The sequence below is a fragment of the Drosophila pseudoobscura genome, chromosome 4 (genome assembly GCF_009870125.1).
Source record: "Drosophila pseudoobscura strain MV-25-SWS-2005 chromosome 4, UCI_Dpse_MV25, whole genome shotgun sequence".
Classification (NCBI taxonomy): Eukaryota; Metazoa; Arthropoda; class Insecta; order Diptera; family Drosophilidae; genus Drosophila; species Drosophila pseudoobscura.
In genome coordinates this window covers 5,929,597-5,949,269 of record NC_046681.1, presented here as the reverse complement: position 1 = coordinate 5,949,269, position 19,673 = coordinate 5,929,597, and the positions used below count along the sequence as shown (strand labels likewise).

At 40.6% G+C, this 19,673-nt stretch overlaps 7 protein-coding genes and 1 long non-coding RNA gene across 11 annotated transcripts; 5 read left to right on the top strand and 3 right to left on the bottom strand.

Annotated features, from left to right (window-relative positions):
• Positions 1-155: 155 nt before the first annotated feature.
• LOC6902607 (uncharacterized) lies at positions 156-986 on the top strand. Its single transcript, XM_002133097.3, has one exon. It carries the CDS (start codon positions 220-222, stop codon positions 910-912), a length of 693 nt encoding a protein of 230 aa, XP_002133133.1. The 5' UTR covers positions 156-219; the 3' UTR covers positions 913-986.
• On the bottom strand, positions 910-1,580 carry LOC6902608 (protein SPT2 homolog). The gene is made up of 2 exons (XM_002133098.3): positions 1,389-1,580; positions 910-1,316 (listed from the first exon to the last, which is right to left on the bottom strand). Exons 1-2 carry the CDS (start codon positions 1,495-1,497, stop codon positions 964-966), a joined length of 462 nt encoding a protein of 153 aa, XP_002133134.1. The 5' UTR covers positions 1,498-1,580; the 3' UTR covers positions 910-963.
• Positions 1,581-5,163: 3,583 nt separating this feature from the next.
• On the top strand, positions 5,164-6,273 carry LOC117184271 (uncharacterized). 2 transcript variants are annotated; one of them, XR_004469585.1, is made up of 3 exons: positions 5,164-5,801; positions 5,926-5,960; positions 6,033-6,123. It is a non-coding gene; the product is annotated as an uncharacterized lncRNA (long non-coding RNA). The 2 variants fall into 2 exon arrangements; XR_004469584.1 differs by lacking the exon at positions 5,164-5,801 and adding an exon at positions 6,183-6,273 and having other exon boundaries at positions 5,869-5,960; positions 6,033-6,112.
• Positions 6,274-8,919: 2,646 nt separating this feature from the next.
• Kua (Plasmanylethanolamine desaturase Kua) lies at positions 8,920-14,268 on the bottom strand. Of its 3 annotated transcripts, none has more exons than XM_015181226.2 (6): positions 14,121-14,268; positions 10,798-11,011; positions 10,505-10,716; positions 10,225-10,443; positions 9,993-10,162; positions 8,920-9,926 (listed from the first exon to the last, which is right to left on the bottom strand). In XM_015181226.2, exons 2-6 carry the CDS (start codon positions 11,006-11,008, stop codon positions 9,836-9,838), a joined length of 903 nt encoding a protein of 300 aa, XP_015036712.1. In that variant the 5' UTR covers positions 11,009-11,011; positions 14,121-14,268; the 3' UTR covers positions 8,920-9,835. The 3 variants fall into 3 exon arrangements, with proteins under 3 accessions (XP_015036712.1, XP_015036713.1, XP_033236186.1); XM_015181227.2 differs by lacking the exon at positions 14,121-14,268 and adding an exon at positions 13,762-14,003; XM_033380295.1 differs by lacking the exon at positions 14,121-14,268 and adding an exon at positions 13,548-13,723.
• Positions 14,269-14,474: 206 nt separating this feature from the next.
• mRpS18B (mitochondrial ribosomal protein S18B) lies at positions 14,475-15,261 on the top strand. The gene is made up of 2 exons (XM_002133099.3): positions 14,475-14,839; positions 14,902-15,261. The coding sequence occupies exons 1-2, from the start codon at positions 14,559-14,561 to the stop codon at positions 15,221-15,223; spliced, it is 603 nt and encodes a 200-aa protein (XP_002133135.2). The 5' UTR covers positions 14,475-14,558; the 3' UTR covers positions 15,224-15,261.
• A 60-nt stretch (positions 15,262-15,321) lies between these two features.
• Positions 15,322-16,830, top strand: Pyroxd1 (pyridine nucleotide-disulfide oxidoreductase domain 1). Its single transcript, XM_001356067.4, has one exon. The coding sequence runs from the start codon at positions 15,366-15,368 to the stop codon at positions 16,782-16,784; it is 1,419 nt and encodes a 472-aa protein (XP_001356103.2). The 5' UTR covers positions 15,322-15,365; the 3' UTR covers positions 16,785-16,830.
• Positions 16,759-17,525, bottom strand: Taf13 (TATA-box binding protein associated factor 13). Its single transcript, XM_001356068.4, has 3 exons — positions 17,369-17,525; positions 17,233-17,307; positions 16,759-17,176 (listed from the first exon to the last, which is right to left on the bottom strand). Exons 1-3 carry the CDS (start codon positions 17,411-17,413, stop codon positions 16,886-16,888), a joined length of 411 nt encoding a protein of 136 aa, XP_001356104.1. The 5' UTR covers positions 17,414-17,525; the 3' UTR covers positions 16,759-16,885.
• A 35-nt stretch (positions 17,526-17,560) lies between these two features.
• On the top strand, positions 17,561-19,624 carry nesd (nessun dorma). The gene is made up of 3 exons (XM_001356069.4): positions 17,561-17,741; positions 17,815-19,318; positions 19,382-19,624. Exons 1-3 carry the CDS (start codon positions 17,597-17,599, stop codon positions 19,542-19,544), a joined length of 1,812 nt encoding a protein of 603 aa, XP_001356105.3. The 5' UTR covers positions 17,561-17,596; the 3' UTR covers positions 19,545-19,624.
• The last annotated feature ends 49 nt before the right edge of the window (positions 19,625-19,673 follow it).

The window sequence follows — 19,673 nt, the reverse complement described above, 5'->3', positions numbered from 1 at the left end:
GAAATCATCATTAACAACACCCAGAAAACCAACACAATTTATATTATTGTAATTCAATTTGGGTGGCCAGGGCCTTCCTGCGGCTGTTGCTGGTATGTATATTATACAGACCTTAAAGTCGTCTCAGGTCCTTTCTTTCTATAAACCCAGCAGGTTTTCTTAGTTCATTCAAAAATACAGTTTATTAAACTCCTCAGTCCCATAGCTCTATTGAGCACTATGAATCCTATTTGCCGAATTGATATTAACTTGCCCGAGTGCCAGAAATGGATGGATGATGTGTACAACAAATGTCGAGAGATCTTCAGCAGGGAAGTGGCTTCATCAGCCTGGTGGCAGGACGAAACACCGGCCATATACAAAGAGAACATACACGCCATGACCGCCATTGATTGTCACAAGTTGAAGCGTGATCTGGCCAGAGAAGTGGCTGCCACAGGTACAGGATCCTCGGCCCCGACAGGCCCCCGCTCCTTTCTTTGGTGGCACAAGGTGATACTTGTCGTGGCGTATCTTCTGGTCTTTGCTGCACTTGTCTTCCTTTATCGATGTGTCAATGCCAGGTGTAATGGACGTGAACATGTGCGGGAACATGGACATGGACAAGGACACGTGAAGATCAAAGAGGGGACAGTAGCTATAGAGCCAGACGAGGCCCTTCGTCCCATATCTAGGCTAGAGCCAAAGGAGAAGAAGGAAAAATCGAAGAAGCATTGGTTGCGTCGCAAGTGTCGTCACGTGTTTGTTCACAGCGAAGCGGAGTTGCGTCGCCAGCAGGCCAAGCGGGAAAGGGAAGAACGAGTTCATGAGGAGCACGTCAAACATAAGATCGAGAAGTGGACCCATGCTCGGGAGCTGGAGGAGCAGAAGCGACGGGACAAGAAGGAAAGAAGTAAATCGCCGAGCGAATGAAGGTCAAGGCACACGTATATCACTTTAATCTGCTCCAAAAATACAGTCGTTCTATTTCCCCTTGGACATCTTCATTTTTTTGCGTTTGTTCTGCTCGCGTTCCAGGCGCATATCCTCCAGGTCCTCCTTCCTGCCCAGACGCATACTAGTGCGCTCCTCTTTCTCCACTTCACCAAAGTTGGCGTCCATGTGACGCAAATCCATGTCCGACTCGTCCGCAAAACGACGCTTGTCATAGCCAAAGATTGTCCGGATGTGCGATGAAACCAATTGGGAGCTAATTTCCTCATCTTCCTCGACAATGAAATCCCGCATCTCCTCCATTTCTTCTTCGCCATCGGACAAGTTGCAGTGCTCTTTAACACCCTTAGGTTCAGCCTTTTTGCTCAGATTTTTCAAGGGACCTGAGAGTGGCGACCATTGGCATTGTGGTAAATGGATCTAGAGATATACATATTCTATCTGCGTAGCCTTACCATAGAGGCCCAGCCTCTCGCGTCTCTTCACCTCCTCCATGCGATTGCGTTCCCTGCGTTCGCGCTCGGCGCTTTCACGCTTCTGCTTTCTGGTCATCAAGCGGCTCATTCTGATACAAACAGGATTGATTCGATCACAACTAAAAACTAAACTTATAATAATATATGTTTTGATTGTATAGTAAGGCAAGAGTATACTTGATACGTGTACAATCGCAGTGTCGATAACAGTGTTGTTTACATATTTATCTGAAAAGCTGAAAACCAAGCTATCCAGGCCAGAAGACAAATACTGCACATAAAATTGATTAATTATTCAAATTAATTCCAGAAAGGAATCAAAAAGAATAATAATAATTTATTCGATAAAAATTACGAGTACGAGTAAATTACGAGTGTTATGCAACACTTATCCCTCCGACATCTTTTGACAGGTCCATTTCCGGCATCTTCATTCTTTTTCTTCTTTGGCCGGCACGCACAGCGACGTGTTTTCTGCTCTTCGCAAGTAAGTAATAAAAGATTTGCTAAGTATGTATAAAATTATAAACAGAAGATAAAAAAAAACATCAAAATACTGATTATTATATTACTACTAATAATATTGTTAAAAGTTGTAACCGAAGTAAAATTAAAATGCTTTCACATAAGCGCATGCGCACCCCCACTAAATTGTATACGGATGTGTGATGAAAACCAATATACAACATATGTATTTAATCAAAAATACACAAATATAATATTTTGCAGTGAGATACTGTCAACATACAAAAGAGTTACTGAAAATATCAATAATAAATTAAAATTTATCCATTTTACTAAGAGGATTACTAAAGAACAAGAAGATTAAAACTTGATTAGCAGGTTAGAACCGTTTTGTGCGTGAGCGAGCTCTGTTAAATTGTGCGTGCGATCAGAAGCAAAATACAATTTTACTCAACAATACGTTTTGAATTCACATTCTGCATTGAAAAAGCAATGGATAATAGAATGTATTTGCAAATTCTATTGTTCCTTGCTTTTCCTAAGCGAGATGGGGGAGCAGTCGTCGCATGAATGAATATTTTTTGGCTAAATATAATATGAACACATTCAAAATGGCGATTCCGGCGAGTTTTCAGCAAAATATCAAACTACAAAAGGGATTAAAAATATCAAAAATAAATTCCAAACTATGCAAATCAATATCATAATTAATAATAATATTAATAAATAACAAGTGGATTTAAAGTTGAAGAGGATAGAAGGCTGGAGCCGTTGTGAACTTTTTGCCTTTGACCCCGCTTGTGCTGTAAATTAAATGCCCAATTTGAATCCCTTGAAATTGCAATTGACTATAGCATATATTTTACCACTTTTAATTCTTAATTTAATTGGATTCTTAATAATGTGGAAACTGGCTCAAAAATACCTCCAATAGAAACGTGCGGGAACGTTCTGAGGCAGTGTATATGTGTGTGTTGCTATCTCGCTCTCCTCCGTTACATGGTACGAGAAGACTGTCTGAGAAAGAGAGAGGGAATGAGAAATCACGCGGATGGTGTTCCGTAGCCATTGCAGTTTTATTTGTTCTTTTCGGCTATAATAATAATCCAATCCAATCAATAATAAAAAGTTTTTGCATCTAATTTACGTTCGTGCTATGTAGTCCCCAGGAGTATATTATGGTATTTTCTAATTCATAATGCTGTTGTTGACTACAAAGTAAGATGTGAGTACTCCACAAAGAATGATTAAATGAAAATTAAGCAAACACTTCAAGTTTATTACCAGGCCAGATTTGTAAAACGTTACTTTCCTTAACTCGTATTACAGCTCTAGCCTGGCAATTTTCCTTGAACAATACCTCTTTTTAGAAAATTTCGAGATAAGCGCACAAGTTTCAAGTGATCGAAGACAGTTTAATAAAGAAAATATTCAATTTGCATTTGGCTTTAGAAACACAAAGCATGTGTGGTATTTTAACTCATACATAACTTGTGTCTCTTAGATCAAATGTGAGTACACGACGAATTCCCAATTGAGAAGTCCCAGTTTTAAGTTTGTTACCAGGTCGATTGAAAAATTACCTATATTTAAAGAAGAATTTATACAAAAAGAAAGGTGATTTTGAAAAAGAAAGTAACCGTGTTGAGGAAAGTGTTTCCCCCACCAAATGCACATTCGTGCTATATGGCACACAGTTGATTTATATTATTTTCTAGTTCATAAGTCTGTTGAGTGCCATAGAGCAAGAAGTGTGATGCATCCTCATGTATCCTTAGCATGGCTTAGATCAAGATATGAGTAATCGACGAATTCTCAAGTGAGTAATTCCAGTTTAAAGTTTGTTACAAGAATGGATTTGGGAGACTTTGCCGTTTTTAACATATTAGCATACAACATATTAATTTCAGACGATGATCGCTTTATATCCCTGTACTGGCAAGAAGTAAGCCCTCGGCAAGATGTATGAACGATTTAAGCCCATATTTTCAGTTTTTTACCAGGTTAGATTTGCGAAACGTTGAATTTAGGTCGTATCACAATTCTAGCCTGGCAATTTTGCTTGAAAAATACCTCCTTTTAGAACATTTTGAGATAAGCGCACAATTTTCAAGTGATCGAAGACAGTTTAATAAAAAAAATATTCAATTTGCATTTCAATTTAGAAACACAAATCATGTGTGGTATGTTTTAACTCATACGTAACTTGTGTTTCTAGATCAAATGTGAGTACTCAACGAATTCCCAATTGAGAAGTCCCAGTTTTAAGTTTGTTACCAGGTCGATTGAAAAATTACCTATATTTAAAGAAGAATATATACAAAAAGAGTGGTGATTTTGAAAAAGAAAGTAACCGTGTTGAGGAAAGTGTTTCCCCCACCAAATGCACATTCGTGCTATTTGGCAAACACTTGATTTATGTTATTTTCTAATTCATAAATCTCGTATCTGCCATACAGCAAAATGTGTGCTCTATCCTGATGCATCCTATGCTGGCTTAGATCAGAATCTGAGTAATGACAAAGAAGTAACCAAATTTCAAGTTTCTTACCAGTGTGGATTTGTAAAACGTTGCGTTTTTAAACTCGTATTGCATTTCCAATCTGGCAAGTTAGCTTGAACATCACCTGCGCTTGAGAATGATGTCTTAATATAATAGAAAGAAAACTGTGATTTAAACATTAAAAGTGATTTTGTGATGCAAAGTACCGCAACTCAGATCCCAAATCTTTGCCGTCTAATTATGATATAATTATATATATATTATGATATTTTGTAATTCATGATACAATTGTTGACTACAAAGCAAGATATGAGTACTCCACAAGTAATGATTAAATGAAAATTAAGCAAACACTTCAAGTTTATTACCAGTCCAGATTTGTTAAACGTTACTTTCCTTAACTCGTATCACAGCTCTAGCCTGGCAATTATGCTTGAAAAATACATCTTTTTAGAAAATTTCGATATAAGCGCACAAGTTTCAAGTGATCGAAGACAGTTTAATAAAGAAAATATTCAATTTGCATTTGGCTTTAGAAACACAAAGCATGTGTGGTATTTCAACTCATACATATCTTGTGTTTCTAGATCAAATGTGAGTACTCCACGAATTCCCAATTGAGAAGTCCCAGATTTAAGTTTGTTACCAGGTCGATTAAAAAAAATTACCTATATTTAAAGAAGAATATATACAAAAAGAAAGGTGATTTTGAAAATGAAAGTAACCGTGTTGAGGAAAGTGTTTCCCCCACCAAATTCACATTCGTGCTATATGGCACACAGTTGATTTATATTATTTTCTAGTTCATAAGTCTGTTGAGTGCCATAGAGCAAGAAGTGTGATGCATCCTCATGTATCCTTAGCATGGCTTAGATCAAGATATGAGTAATCGACGAATTCTCAAGTGAGTAATTCCAGTTTAAAGTTTGTTACAAGAATGGATTTGGGAGACTTTGCCGTTTTTAACATATTAGCATACAACATATTAATTTCAGACGATGATCGCTTTATATCCCTGTACTGGCAAGAAGTAAGCCCTCGGCAAGATGTATGAACGATTTAAGCCCATATTTTCAGTTTTTTACCAGGTTAGATTTGCGAAACGTTGAATTTAGGTCGTATCACAATTCTAGCCTGGCAATTTTGCTTGAAAAATACCTCCTTTTAGAACATTTTGAGATAAGCGCACAATTTTCAAGTGATCGAAGACAGTTTAATAAAAAAAATATTCAATTTGCATTTCAATTTAGAAACACAAATCATGTGTGGTATGTTTTAACTCATACATAACTTGTGTCTCTTAGATCAAATGTGAGTACACGACGAATTCCCAATTGAGAAGTCCCCGTTTTAAGTTTGTTACAAGAATGGTACTTTGCTTGAGAAATACTTATATTTGACCGAGAACATATACAGAAAGAGTGGTAAATTTAGACATGAAAATAGCCGTGATAAAATAGTGTTTGGACCTTTCTCTGACTAAATTCACATTAATACTACTCACGTGATTATAAATTGCATACATATTCATAATTGTTTTCCAAAAAGCAGGATGCGAGCATTCGGCAAAAGGGATGAAAGATGTAAGCCCACATTTTCAGTTTTTTACCAGGTCAGATTTGTGAAACGGTTCCTTCTTATAACTCGTACCACAGTTCTAACCTGGCAACTTTGCTTGAAAAATACCTCTGTTCAAAGAAACGAGAAAAGAAAACGTCCGTTTCAAAACTTAATGGTAATATGGTGATGAAAACTTGTGCATTCGATTCGCTCTTATTTCATATTCATGACTTTATGCACCCAAGGCATGTGTGATACATTGACCGCGTCCATACTTTGTGTGTCTTAGCTCAAGATGTGAGTAATCGACGAATCCCCAATTGAGCGATCCAAGTGTCAAGCTTGTTACAAGAATGGACTTATGAAACTTTGGCTGCTAATTTGGCTAATTCGTAGCTTCTTTTTCTTCTTTGGTCAGCGCACTGCAAAAGATTTGCAAGTATGTATAAAATTATGAACTGTAGATAAAAAAAAAAAACATAAAAATTCTGACAGGATTGTTAAAAATTCCTTCACATACACGCGTGCGCACCCCCACTAAATTGTATGCGGATGTGTGATGAAAATCAATATTTTTAATAAAAAAAAATACACAAATATAATATTTTTCAGTGAGATACTGTCAACAAAAAAAAAAAGAGTTACTGAAAATATAATTTATTATAATTTATCCATTTTACTAGGACAATTACTAAAGAACAAGTAGATTAAAACTTGATTAGCGGGTTAGAACCGTTTTGTGCGTGAGCGAGCTCTGTTAAATTGTGCGTGCGATCAGAAGAAAAATACAATTTTACTCAACAATACGTTTTGAATTCACATTCTGCATTGAAAAAGAAATGGAGAATAGAATGTATTTGCAAATTCTATTGTTCCTGGCTTTTCCCAAGCAGGATGAGAGCAGTCGTCGAATCAAAATAAATTTTTTTGTGGAAACTATAATATGAACATATTAAAAATAACGATTCAGGCGTCTTTTCAGCAAAACATCAAAATACAAAAGAGCTACCATAAATATCAATAAAATTTTTCCAGGTTAGATTTGCGAAACGTTGAATTTAGCTCGTCTCACAGCTCTAACCTGGCAATTTTGCTTGAAAAATACCTTCTTTTAGAACATTTTGAGATAAGCGCAAAATTTTCAAGTGATCGAAGACAGTTTAATAAAAAAAATATTCAATTTGCATTTCAATTTAGAAACACAAATCATGTGTGGTATGTTTTAACTCATACATAACTTGTGTCTCTTAGATCAAATGTGAGTACACGACGAATTCCCAATTGAGAAGTCCCAGTTTTAAGTTTGTTACCAGGTCGATTGAAAAATTACCTATATTTAAAGAAGAATATATACAAAAAGAGTGGTGATTTTGAAAAAGAAAGTAACCGTGTTGAGGAAAGTGTTTCCCCCACCAAATGCACATTCGTGCTATTTGGCAAACACTTGATTTATGTTATTTTCTAATTCATAAATCTCTTATCTGCCATACAGCAAAATGTGTGCTCTATCCTGATGCATCCTATGCTGGCTTAGATCAGAATCTGAGTAATGACAAAGAAGTAACCAAATTTCAAGTTTCTTACCAGTGTGGATTTGTAAAACGTTGCGTTTTTAAACTCGTATTGCATTTCCAATCTGGCAAGTTAGCTTGAACATCACCTGCGCTTGAGAATGATGTCTTAATATAATAGAAAGAAAACTGTGATTTAAACATTAAAAGTGATTTTGTGATGCAAAGTACCGCAACTCAGATCCCAAATCTTTGCCGTCTAATTATGATATAATTATATATATATTATGATATTTTGTAATTCATGATACAATTGTTGACTACAAAGCAAGATATGAGTACTCCACAAGTAATGATTAAATGAAAATTAAGCAAACACTTCAAGTTTATTACCAGTCCAGATTTGTTAAACGTTACTTTCCTTAACTCGTATTACAGCTCTAGCCTGGCAATTTTGCTTGAACAATACCTCTTTTTAGAAAATTTCGAGATAAGCGCACAAGTTTCAAATGATCGAAGACAGTTTAATAAAGAAAATATTCAATTTGCATTTGGCTTTAGAAACACAAAGCATGTGTGGTATTTCAACTCATACATATCTTGTGTTTCTAGATCAAATGTGAGTACTCCACGAATTCCCAATTGAGAAGTCCCAGATTTAAGTTTGTTACCAGGTCGATTAAAAAAAATTACCTATATTTAAAGAAGAATATATACAAAAAGAAAGGTGATTTTGAAAATGAAAGTAACCGTGTTGAGGAAAGTGTTTCCCCCACCAAATTCACATTCGTGCTATATGGCACACAGTTGATTTATATTATTTTCTAGTTCATAAGTCTGTTGAGTGCCATAGAGCAAGAAGTGTGATGCATCCTCATGTATCCTTAGCATGGCTTAGATCAAGATATGAGTAATCGACGAATTCTCAAGTGAGTAATTCCAGTTTAAAGTTTGTTATAAGAATGGATTTGGGAGACTTTGCCGTTTTTAACATATTAGCATACAACATATTAATTTCAGACGATGATCGCTTTATATCCTTGTACTGAAAAGAAGTGAGCCCTCGGCAAGATGTATGAACGATTTAAGCCCACAGTTTCAGTTTGTTAGCAGCTCCGGATCACAGTTCTTAACTGGCAACTTGGATTAAAGAACAATTAAAAGTGGTTTTATGATGTAAAGTACAGCAATTGATCCACTAGCCTTTTTTATGGGGGTACTTTTCTTCAAAGATTTATGTTTTTTTATGCCATTAATAGTTCTGATTTTAAAAATAGAAGTGATTTGTGATATTTTTTAGCACCATGTCTTCAGATGACTCAAAAATTAAAGATACTCTGCTCATTTGTTCAATACATAAGTTTGTGAGGGCCCTTTCCTTCTTTAATATAAAATTTTCTTCCTTATGTTTCCACAAGCTTCAAAATGGCCAATGAGTATGTTGTCACATCTTCAATAACGAGTACGGTAATTTCTAATTGAATTAGGATCATAATATATTTTACTTGCATCACAATTAATATTGCTCTCTTAGAATTTAGTGTACTAAATTATATAAGCAACTAACTGCTGGCACGCTTCACAAAACAACGACGGCGGCTGCTCCACACTGTACATACAACTTTCCTAAGCGGCCAGAGAGATGCGAGTAGCTGGCTCTTTTTGGTAACAAATTTTACAAATACATATAAGTAAATTCTCCCTTTTCTAGATTGCACTAAAGTTAATACATGCCACTAAAAGTGTGTCATTAGCTTATTCCAAAACATTGTGTATGCCTCTTATACGAGTAAAAATCGTTTTGTAAGTAACTTTCTTGATTGCATACAGCGCCTAATCGTCTAGTCGTAACTATTTGTTTATAACTTATCATCGTTTGTATATATGTATCTTTTGCAGGCTATGACGCAATTTTTTGAGAATGTCTTTCATTTAGGATCTGGGTATAAAAATCATTTCCTCTGTTTAAGCTTATGTATAGGGGATTTGTATTGCATTATGCATTATTACTTCTTCTTTTTGTAAAGATATCAAAATGTTTTAACAAGCGTTTGTTTCATTTCACTATTTAGTACACAGGTATACATAAGGCTCTCACTCGTAAAAGAGATCAGTGATTGTGGTTCTTTATGCGCTTCTAGTGTCTAGTGTGTGTGTGCGAAGTGTTGTCCAAGGCTTAAGCTTAGATATTCAACTATTTGTTAACGAACATTGTGAGGATGCAACTAAAAACTGCGATTTCTTCAGTTAACTTCATATACATACATATATGTAATCTGTTCTCAATTTAAAGCTACTTTGTTGTGCAAAATAACATTTTTTATAAATATAAGGCTGATTTTGGTCCAGGATTTCCTATATACAGTCGCTGAGGGTAGCAAAAAGCATTATGTGAGTTTCTTGGCCCATTTCATATCATCGTCGCGTGGCTTTAGGCCCGTAAAATGCTCAATAACAAGCTCAAAAGTAGACCAGAATCTAAATGACAAACAAATGATCACACATGAAAATGAAGGAGAATTTAAGGAGGAACACGCCACAAACCTTATACGTTCCAGCGGCCAATTCAACCATCCCGTGGTTATGCAAAAGTACGTCTCATGCGGTGCCACATGATGTATACGATGATGCTTCCTTGGTAGAATAATGTGACAGCTCTGCAGTAACAGAACCCACCGTGGCAGACCCCAGTAGGTATGTGACCATTTGTGAATCTATAAAATCATTAAATTCAAATTATTTTTCATGAACGGAATAATATGTTTGGACAAATCACCTGATTTGTCATGGCCACAAATATGGAGCAAAGAAATACATAGGCTATCCAGCCAAAATGTAGCTGAATCTCGCTGGGCGATCGAATGTAGAAATAGTGCGCCAAATACCCAAGGATGGGTATTCCAACCATAAAATTGTCACCATTCGTTTCAATGAAATCGTGGCGCGTTATGGATGTGGGGTCCAAGTGATGCTCGCGAAACGGACGCAGGAAATTCTAAGAAATAATAAAACCATATAAGAGAACCAGCTGATGATGGGAGCACCTGCATGCATACCCTGCCAATTAGGGGCAAGTCCACAGAACCCCAGGTATCTGCTGCCCAGTGGACCAGACCAGAAGCAAAGTCTGCTGTTATGATGCCACACAATGCGGACACAATGGCCACACTAATCCTCTCCAGTCGCATGTGCCGGACAATCAGTATCAGATTGATGATCATGAGGCCTATGCAGGTGTACACGCAAATGATTTCCTGGGCCCGCTTTCCTATGGTAAGGATTGTCGGATTGTGTACAATATGAAAAGGTTATCCAATTCGCCTGTCCTTACAGCTATATAGATCCTCACCTGGACTGTACAAAGAGGCCAGCTCCTGGGCGCCCTTGTTCTGTGGTCCCCAACGTGGCGCCGCCGATGGGGGAGTCACATTGGTCGCTTTGAGTACCTCCTGCCTCTGATCGGATTCTTGGTCCTTGGTTGTGGCTGGCGCTGAATTTCCATTGGGATCATCCTCGTACATCGAGTTGGCCAGAATTTCCTTGTCGCTCTTACCCGCCATCGTCTATGAAGAATGGAGAAATGGTTGCTTAACTGAAGAGCTTGATGGAGGAAACGAAACAACTTCAAGGACTTAAGGACGGTCCCTGACTAATGATTGGCGACGTGGCGTCTGTATTCAATGTCAGGCCATGGCCTGGGAAGCCCAACAGATGGACCCCTCCGAAGCGAAGCGAAGCCCTTTTTCCACATGCATAATTTACGATTTTGGTGGGAATAGAAGTAACAAAATACAAGCAACCTAACCAGATGGGCGAGGATTATACTAAATACATATAAATTCTTTTTAAAAAACCGTTGTTATTGCAGGAGCCCTAGTATTTCCCTCAGAGGGTGTCAACGAATGACCTCTGCACAGGAATCCCTCTCCCCTTACCCCAGCACATTGTGGCGTTGATGTCATTAGGTCCTCCAACTGCACTAGGTCCCACAACGTCTGCATAGTAATACCTGCCACCGAATGGGGCGACGTGTCACGCAATATTTTTGGGCTTACGGCTGGTCCGTGGGGAGCGACGGAACCCACTCGAATGAGTTGTCAGTGGCGGAGGCGCGCCGCCGCGCCAAAGGTGCCTTAATTAGGCAAATTGGTATTTAAATTGTTGTGAACGCTATCTATCCCTGGAGGTTGGTTTGGTTTGGGGTCCACAACGATAAGCAAAGGATTGTATTTTTAGCAGGCTATTTGTTTCTTTGTTATAACATTCTTTATGTTCTCCAAGAGGTGTATTTTTCGATGACAAATAGCGCGTAAGCCGAAATGTGACCAGTCTGATGTATTATATTAGAACACATTTCCATTTAGGCTTTAAAATTTATTTTAAAAAAGAGCTTTGTATTTTAGATTATGGTATTTGCGATTGTAGCTAATAAGTAGCTTGAGAAGTAGAGGTAACTAATAACTCGATCTTTATCAGTGGAATTTTCAATACTTCCCGGTTGATGACTATAAGACCCATGCCATAATAGTTACACAACTATAGAGCCGTTCAAACAACAATTCATTTTACTAACTATCCCTAAAATATAGGAAATACTTAATCAATTAAAAGCTTTCAATCAATGACCTATAAAATACTTGGAAAATTCATTCAAAAGGCATAAATGTAATTACAATAATTAGGTCATTTATAACTGGAAATCTATAAAGAAAATTATACTTGAAGGTGTTCGAACACTGGCCATTAGGGAATGTCGTGTCCCAAAGAAAAAACACATTAATCAAAACTGGTAACAACTTATTGATAAAGCAGCCCACCAGCTGCTACTGACCCCCTCCGAGTGTAAGGAACTTCACGAGGGATTGACAGACTGGTGGCGGCACACGCGTGGGCATTCACTAATGTTACCGAAGCCCCGAGAAAGCGAGACACGAAGGACATGAAAAGCAAAGCTCTATAATCTAGGCAGTGACTGGAGCCCTGTGGGGCCGTAAGCAAACATTTCCTTTTGACGTGCAACAGAGCGCAGGATAAACAAAAGAAGGCAGGAAGAAACACCAGTAGAGCGCCGATTCAAATTTCGAAAATAAATGCCAAGTGCCAGAGGAGTGGGCGTAGGTCGGGTCTCCATTAGGGCGAAGACCCTATAGATCCTACCCTCTCCATAGGGCGGAAGTAAAATGGGAAACCGAAATGTTGTATGTAAAAACGGCGACAACAAAATTATTTGGCGCCGACTCTAGTGGGTTTGCGGCTACCCAGCAATTGAAGAGTATAATATAAGAGTAGAACACGGACGAGAATTTTTCCCCGTTGGAAAACTATAAGAATAATTAATCGAGTGGTTCTGGACTATTTCTACCATTTTGATAGACTACTTTAATCTCCCCCATATAACCCATTGTGCACTATCTTAATCTTTTAATTACACTATTGTGTACCAACTACGCATTTGTTAGCTTGTGAAACCTCTTATCGAGGGATATATTTAGCTTTCTAACACATCGTCCATTCTTATTACAGCTGTTAATCATACCAACTGAAGTAAAACACTAAAAAGAGGGCCTTAAAATTCCTCACGAAGTACTCTCATAGTCGGATCCAATCCCCCCACCGTATCACATAATTTGTTTGTTTGCTTGTGAAAGGCATAAAAATAAAAGGGGGCGCACATAGCACAGCCAACAGGTATTAATTTGGCACAATGTAACTACGATTTTCGTTTGGTTTGTGGCGCCGAAGGAAAATGGCAATTTATTACACGAAATGCGCGAAAAGTACTCCAACTCCAACAAACTGTAAGAGAAAGAGTGTCAGAAGTGAGGAGCCGCCACCCTGTTTTTGTCAGCCTGCTTTTCGGGTGAGGTGACCGCGCGACATGCCACACTCGCTCTCTCATTCAAACTTGCGGTTCACATAGCGGTATTTATAGCACTATTATTTTTGTTGCCCTTTTTTTCTGTTCGGTTTTTGCAATTGATAAGAAATTGTAGTGTGGCTGGCTTGCATATTGCACGGCTATTACGGGCCTGTACGTACGGCGGGGTCTCTATTTATAAAGGCAAGCAAAAGCAAGGCTCTCGCTCTCACCTGACTCACCTTTCGAGGGGCGAGACCAGTAATGTTACTTGGATTTGTGTGTTAGCTGCTAGTTCTACGAAGAACTTTACGATTCGGTCATATACTATGTGGTAGGGCCTATTTTTTACTTGGAAACAATTAAAATCAAAATGACCGTCTGCTCCGATATTGATTAAAACAAACAACAAATTTATGCATGCACGCAAGCGAAACTACTGGTGGGTATTACTACCAAGTATTGGATGAATTACGGCCAACTCCCGGGAACGTCAATGCTTGGCGGTTGTGTCGTATGCCGCCACGGCAAATGGCAAATAAATGCTGGTAGTAGAAGTTCCTTTTATTATACACGTGATTTAGGGCTGCCTGCCCCACCACACCACAACTACAGCAACAGCAACAGCAACACCACGCACTGGCGACGACGACGACGACACGACACTCCGTTTCCGCTTGCAGTCAACGCTACTTTGCACCAGTAAAATCCGAAAGAAACTAAAACTAAAACGGACACTGGCGGCATTTGGCTGTTCATTCATGCTATATTTTCGTTTGTGTGCGTGTGAACATGTTTACCATTATGTTACTCACCGCTTTAGAAATTATATTAGAGTTTTTGTACCACTATTATTTGTGATTGTATAGTTTTTAACAATAATTTAGAATTTTGACGTATAAATATTCGCAAAAACACAGTTAAGTTCATTTAACTCTCGCGCCTCCGACAACTATCGACAAGGATGGATATCGATGTTTCCGATGTTATTTTTAAATTACAGATTAAGATTAAAAAGAAACAATATTAAGTAAACAATTATATTTATACATGCTATTCATGGTGGTGCTACCAGTTTTAGTTTGTTTATGTCATAGACGTCATCTAATTGTACCATCAACTAATTGTTTTTCCAACTCTAGTCGATAGCTTTAGTGCTGCCAACCTTTTTTATCTGATCAGCTGCTCGCCGGCACACATTCTGCTTGTTACGTCGTTGCGTTTTTGGAACAATTCAGTTTTAATAACTTAAAATGTTGCCCATTGCGCGAGGGATATACAATGGTTTGGCTAGCATAACGCGCAACAGCCGGGGAGCTTTGCATACAGCCAGCGCCTTCAGATGCAAGGCTGAAACAGCAGCAGCAACGGAAAATGAAGCGGAGGCGGTCGATGGTGAAGAGGAGCCAAAGAGCTCTGGTCCGGACCCCAAAGATCGCACCCAAGTGATACCTGTGGAAACATCAATACGTTATCTGAAGAGTGTCGCGTATAAGGAGACCTATGGCGACGATTTCGTGTGGTCTCAATATCGGTAGGAATCATTCTCTGACTCCGACAAACATTACACTGATATTGAAATATACTCTTTCCTAGGCGCAACCACAAGGGCATGTATGCGCCACGCAAGACCCGCAAGACTTGCATTCGCCAGGGCAAAATATCCACCGGTAATCCTTGTCCCATTTGTCGCGATGAGTATCTCGTCCTGGATTACCGCAACACGGAACTACTGGAGCAGTTCATTTCGCCGCACAATGGAGAGGTCCTCAGCTACTCGAAGACGGGTCTATGCCAGAAAAGTCATTTGCGTTTGAGGGTGGCGGTGGAGCAGGCCCGGGATTCTGGCCTCATAACCTACGATGTGCCATTCAGAGAGTATGACTACAACGAGTTCTATGGCCAGCAAAAGTCCTAATATTAGTTAATCATGTTTAATAAACGATTGTTAAAAGATTTGGTTGATTGAATATCCGTTATTTCTAGATTCCCCTGTTATTTTGAGGTTAAGTTGAGCATCAGCTGTTGTTTATTGTTTTGATTTTCTTCTGTTTTTGAGGATGTCGCGCGACTGCAACTTCTTGGTCGTTGGCGGTGGGATTGCTGGCGTTAGTTGTGCCGAAACATTGGCCATATGCTGCCCCTCATCGTCCATTTTGCTGCTCACTGAATCCAGCATTGTGAAGAGTGTTACCAATCTCGTGCCCGTCGCCCGCTATCTTCACAAATTCGATGTGCGGGAGAAAGATGTCAACGAAATTGGCGCCAGCATAGCAACAATTGTGGACCAACTGGAGTACATCAACAGCCGGGAACACTGGGCACGCACCAAGACGGGTGTTATACTAAAATATCGATACATCTGCGTGTGCACCGGAGGATCACCAAAGTTATTCAATTCCGGCCATGCCGAGTCACGCATCATTGGCATCCGCGATACTGATTCCGTGTTGGAACTCCAAAAGAGACTGCTCACAGCCAAGGATGTCTTGATTCTGGGCAATGGCGGCATTGCCAGTGAGCTGGCCTACGAGCTGAAGGATGTTAATGTCCACTGGGTGGTGAAAGATTCGCATATATCCGCCACTTTTGTGGATCCGGGAGCTGCGGAGTTCTTCCAGCTGGCCAGGAGTGAGCTGGAGAAGCCAACAATCACGGAAACTGCCATTAAACGGATGCGCTATGGTGAACTCACGCCCCCAGACAAGAAAGAGAGTAAGCAAGGAGCCGCTTTGGGTCCGGACTGGCACAGCAATTACGATTTGAGTGGCGGTTCAAAAGATGCGGGCAAAGTACTACCGAAAATGTACTACAAATCGAATATAGCGGATTACCATATGCTCCCAGAGGAAGGAAGACTTAGTATTAAGTTGAGCCACGACGATGGTAGCACGGAGAAGCTGACCTGTGATTTTATTGTGTCTGCAACTGGTGTCCAGCCACGGCATGAGTTTGCAACTGATTTCCCGCCAAAATTAGCAGACGATGGCGGGCTTTCTGTGGATGAAATGATGAGGACCGATTTGCCAGATGTCTATGCGGCGGGCGATGTCTGTTCTGCAGCGTGGGAGCCTGCTCCCCACTGGTTCCAAATGCGCCTGTGGACACAGGCCAGGCAAATGGGTTCTATGGCTGGACGCAGTATGTCCGCCGCTTTCGAGGGAGAGCCCATTTATCAGGACTTTTGTTTTGAGCTCTTCGGGCATGTGACGCAGCTGTTTGGCTACCCTGTAGTACTTCTTGGCCGCTTCAATGGCCAGGGTCTGGGCCGTGACTATGAACTACTGGTTCGCTGTACCCGCAACAAGGAATACATCAAGTTTGTGCTGCAAAATGGAAGACTGCGCGGGGCCATATTGATTGGGGACACCGATCTGGCAGAGACCTGCGAGAATCTTATATTAAATGGCATCGATCTGGAGCCGTATGGCGATGATATACTTAATCCTGATATTGACATTGAAGACTATTTTGATTAATTTATTACATTATACAGCATTAAAGACCATGTATCTTAAATCTAAACTAAGCTTTAGGAGTGGCTACGTGTATGCCCTGACTTGGTTTTCTTGTGCCTGTGTCATTTGAGTTTTCCCTCGTTACCGACGTATTTGATCTCATCGAAGGCCTTTCGCGCCTTTTTCAGCTCCTCGTTCATGGTCAGCAAGTCCTTGACCCTTGCGTATTTGCGTTGATCCTTGCGCACCAGAAAGATAATATCCTCTACTTGCACGCGACCTGTCCGCCCAATTTCCATGGCACGATGTGTCGTCTCTGCTATATATTCTATGACCAGATCTTCGAGCAAATCCACTGTCTCCGTATAGGGATTTTTATCATCGCCAAAGCCAAACATCATGCAGCGCAACTCCTGCCGAGGTCAAAACACAACAATTATACAAATTACATTATGTGAATTCCACAAACTTTGCTAAAAAGGCGCTTCCTTCCCGAATTTGTGGCCACCAATTGCTCATCATCGGCATCGTCGTCAAAGTTGAACTAAAACAGGACAAAAGAGAATTTTTACACTTGCAAATAATTCGCCAAACACTTTGCATACGTCTCCGCCCTCGAAATTCTCTTCAGGCATGTTGTTTGAGGCCATGTTTTCTTATTTTCATAAAATTTGTTTGTTTAAAAATGTACTCTACTTTGAACAGCTGTACTTGACCAGCTGCAGTGTTGTATGAACAGAGTAGTCGATCTATCGTTATCGAGGCCGCATGTCAATACACTCATTTCAAATTTTTCGACGCTACACCGGCTTGTTGCCATAAAAAACATAAGCATGGAAGTATACACTTTTGAAAAATCATTTTTGGAGCGCCTCAAAGAAGCCGAGGCAGTGTTGTCCTGGGATGGGGCCGTGATGCCCGCCTCCCAAGTGCGATCCGAGTGGAAATCCTTTGTTGAGCTTCAGATTGAACCAGCAGGTAAGCCTCCAACACAAAGGCGCATTCAATCGAAGGCTTAAATGTGCACACACACACACATGTGTTTATTCAGGTTGGCAGGCGATCTGGAAAATACCTCGCGTCATCTGCGAGGATCTCAAGCTACGATATCCAACCATTGTCTATGGGTATGTTGAGCAGGTCATATTTGACGAGCTGAAGGCGGTGTTTGTGGTCACAGCCGTGCAGGATAATGATGTTCACTTGCCGGAGAGCAACGAGGTGTCCTTGATCGAGCTGTGGCCCACCATCAAGCAGGAGAACGAAGCCCTAAATGTGGACACCACTGCAGAGTGCATTGATCGCCTGCGCTTCTTTTACTGTCACGTCTGGATGCCGTGGGACAAGGACTATGATGACGATCGCGATTGGGTGCAGATGCACTTGCAGGCTCGCATTCAGTTGGCCTGTGATCTGAGCAAGAATAAGCTGTCTCGCCCTCTGGCTTTGCACATGCGCACGCTCCTGATGGAGGCCAAGTATATACAGCAACGTCTGGAGTATTTGGAACTAGATCTGAGCGATGCCGAGGTCGAGAGCGATGACGAGGCCGTCGAGCTGAATGACAATGCCGCCGAGCCGGCAAGGAAGCAGCCCAAGCCAGGCAGCGCCAACGGCAGCTTGAATGTATCCACATTGCCCGTCACGGATCTGATGTGCCTTCACCTGCGTATGGCCATTATTCGCAGTGAATTTGAGATTCTGGAGAATCCCGAAATGAGGCGTGCCTACAGTGAGCTGCAGTCGAACTCCCTGAAGCGTCATCTCTTGCAGCGAAGCGTGGGAAGGCTGACGGAGCTTCCTCTAACGGAGCGTACTCCCATTTGCCATGTGGTCACAGTTCCGGGCAAGCTACAGCAGCAGATGGACTTGCTGACGCTGGCCAAGGAGCAAGTGAAACCGGACACGCAGGTTCAGTTGGCCAACACCTTGCAGGATGTTCTGAGCATATGCCGGAGCGACGATGATATTTTGCTCTCACCCGGCGAGCATACAATCAAATTCCTCGAACACCTCAACAACAATGGCAGCCTCAAGGGGCTTGTTAAGTCCGAGGCCATATTGGTTGCCGAACCACAGCTCCCAAACTTGCCTGTAGTGTGCTCCAGCGATGAGGAGAGCACTCTTCTCGTCATCGATGGGAACTACACGCTCTCGCACCTAGTTCTCGACTGCCGTCATGTGCGCAGGGGCATTCTGCTGCGCAGTGGAACGCTCACCGTGCGCGGGTGTCGTCTGCTGGGCGACGGCAACGCCAGCACTCAAGAAGGCATTGTTTGCATGCCGAATGCCAGCGTAGAGATGCGTGGCTGCATCATTGAGAACTTTGCCGTGGGCATTTCGATGCGGCCTCGCTCCAGCGCAGAGTTGGGCAATGTTCAAGTGAAGAGCTGCAATACAGGAGTGGAGCTGCTGGACAAGACAGTTTCGTTGAATCTACAGGGTAGCAAATGTAGCTTTGACAACTGCAAAATAGGTATAATGGCTGATAACTTGGCCTTGCCTGGAAAAGACGATAAGGTGCTGGTCCTAAGGCAATACAGCGAACTAAAGCGGTAAGAATGGAGTGTAATATTCTGTAAAATGGTGTCAATTGCTAACTGTATTTTTCCTTGCAGCTACAACGACAACAATTGGCTGGGAAACTGCAATTTCATGGATTGCACAAAAAATGTGCGAGTTTTCAATAAATCTGATCAGCTGCTGGCTCAGCATTCTCAGCAACGTCTCCTAGACGATGAGCTGGAGGGCGAAAACAAAGAGAACATTGATACTGCTTAAGGACAACTAATGCTTATCACAATCAAACTCGGTTTACGTTAATAAATTCTATAATAAATAAAAAAGCACAATTAAATATAGGCGGTAAAATATCGGAAAGACCTACTATCGGTACAAACAGTATCGATA

What these genes read in the sequence shown, in the direction of transcription:
- LOC6902607 (XM_002133097.3), top strand. Translation starts at nt 220, where the DNA reads ATGAATCCTATTTGCCGAATTGATATTAACTTGCCCGAGTGCCAGAAA.
- LOC6902608 (XM_002133098.3), bottom strand. Translation starts at nt 1,497, where the DNA reads ATGAGCCGCTTGATGACCAGAAAGCAGAAGCGTGAAAGCGCCGAGCGC. An exon ending in CGAGAGGCTGGGCCTCTATG is followed by an intron (nt 1,317 to 1,388) that starts GTAAGGCTACGC and finishes CGCCACTCTCAG; the next exon opens with GTCCCTTGAAAAATCTGAGC.
- Kua (XM_015181226.2), bottom strand. Translation starts at nt 11,008, where the DNA reads ATGGCGGGTAAGAGCGACAAGGAAATTCTGGCCAACTCGATGTACGAG. An exon ending in ACTTGCCCCTAATTGGCAGG is followed by an intron (nt 10,444 to 10,504) that starts GTATGCATGCAG and finishes ATTATTTCTTAG; the next exon opens with AATTTCCTGCGTCCGTTTCG. An exon ending in TTGTGGCCATGACAAATCAG is followed by an intron (nt 10,163 to 10,224) that starts GTGATTTGTCCA and finishes ATGATTTTATAG; the next exon opens with ATTCACAAATGGTCACATAC.
- mRpS18B (XM_002133099.3), top strand. Translation starts at nt 14,559, where the DNA reads ATGTTGCCCATTGCGCGAGGGATATACAATGGTTTGGCTAGCATAACG. An exon ending in TTCGTGTGGTCTCAATATCG is followed by an intron (nt 14,840 to 14,901) that starts GTAGGAATCATT and finishes ACTCTTTCCTAG; the next exon opens with GCGCAACCACAAGGGCATGT.
- Pyroxd1 (XM_001356067.4), top strand. Translation starts at nt 15,366, where the DNA reads ATGTCGCGCGACTGCAACTTCTTGGTCGTTGGCGGTGGGATTGCTGGC.
- Taf13 (XM_001356068.4), bottom strand. Translation starts at nt 17,413, where the DNA reads ATGGCCTCAAACAACATGCCTGAAGAGAATTTCGAGGGCGGAGAC. An exon ending in AGAATTTCGAGGGCGGAGAC is followed by an intron (nt 17,308 to 17,368) that starts GTATGCAAAGTG and finishes GTCCTGTTTTAG; the next exon opens with TTCAACTTTGACGACGATGC. An exon ending in GGAAGCGCCTTTTTAGCAAA is followed by an intron (nt 17,177 to 17,232) that starts GTTTGTGGAATT and finishes TGACCTCGGCAG; the next exon opens with GAGTTGCGCTGCATGATGTT.
- nesd (XM_001356069.4), top strand. Translation starts at nt 17,597, where the DNA reads ATGGAAGTATACACTTTTGAAAAATCATTTTTGGAGCGCCTCAAAGAA. An exon ending in GCTTCAGATTGAACCAGCAG is followed by an intron (nt 17,742 to 17,814) that starts GTAAGCCTCCAA and finishes GTGTTTATTCAG; the next exon opens with GTTGGCAGGCGATCTGGAAA. An exon ending in CAATACAGCGAACTAAAGCG is followed by an intron (nt 19,319 to 19,381) that starts GTAAGAATGGAG and finishes TTTTCCTTGCAG; the next exon opens with CTACAACGACAACAATTGGC.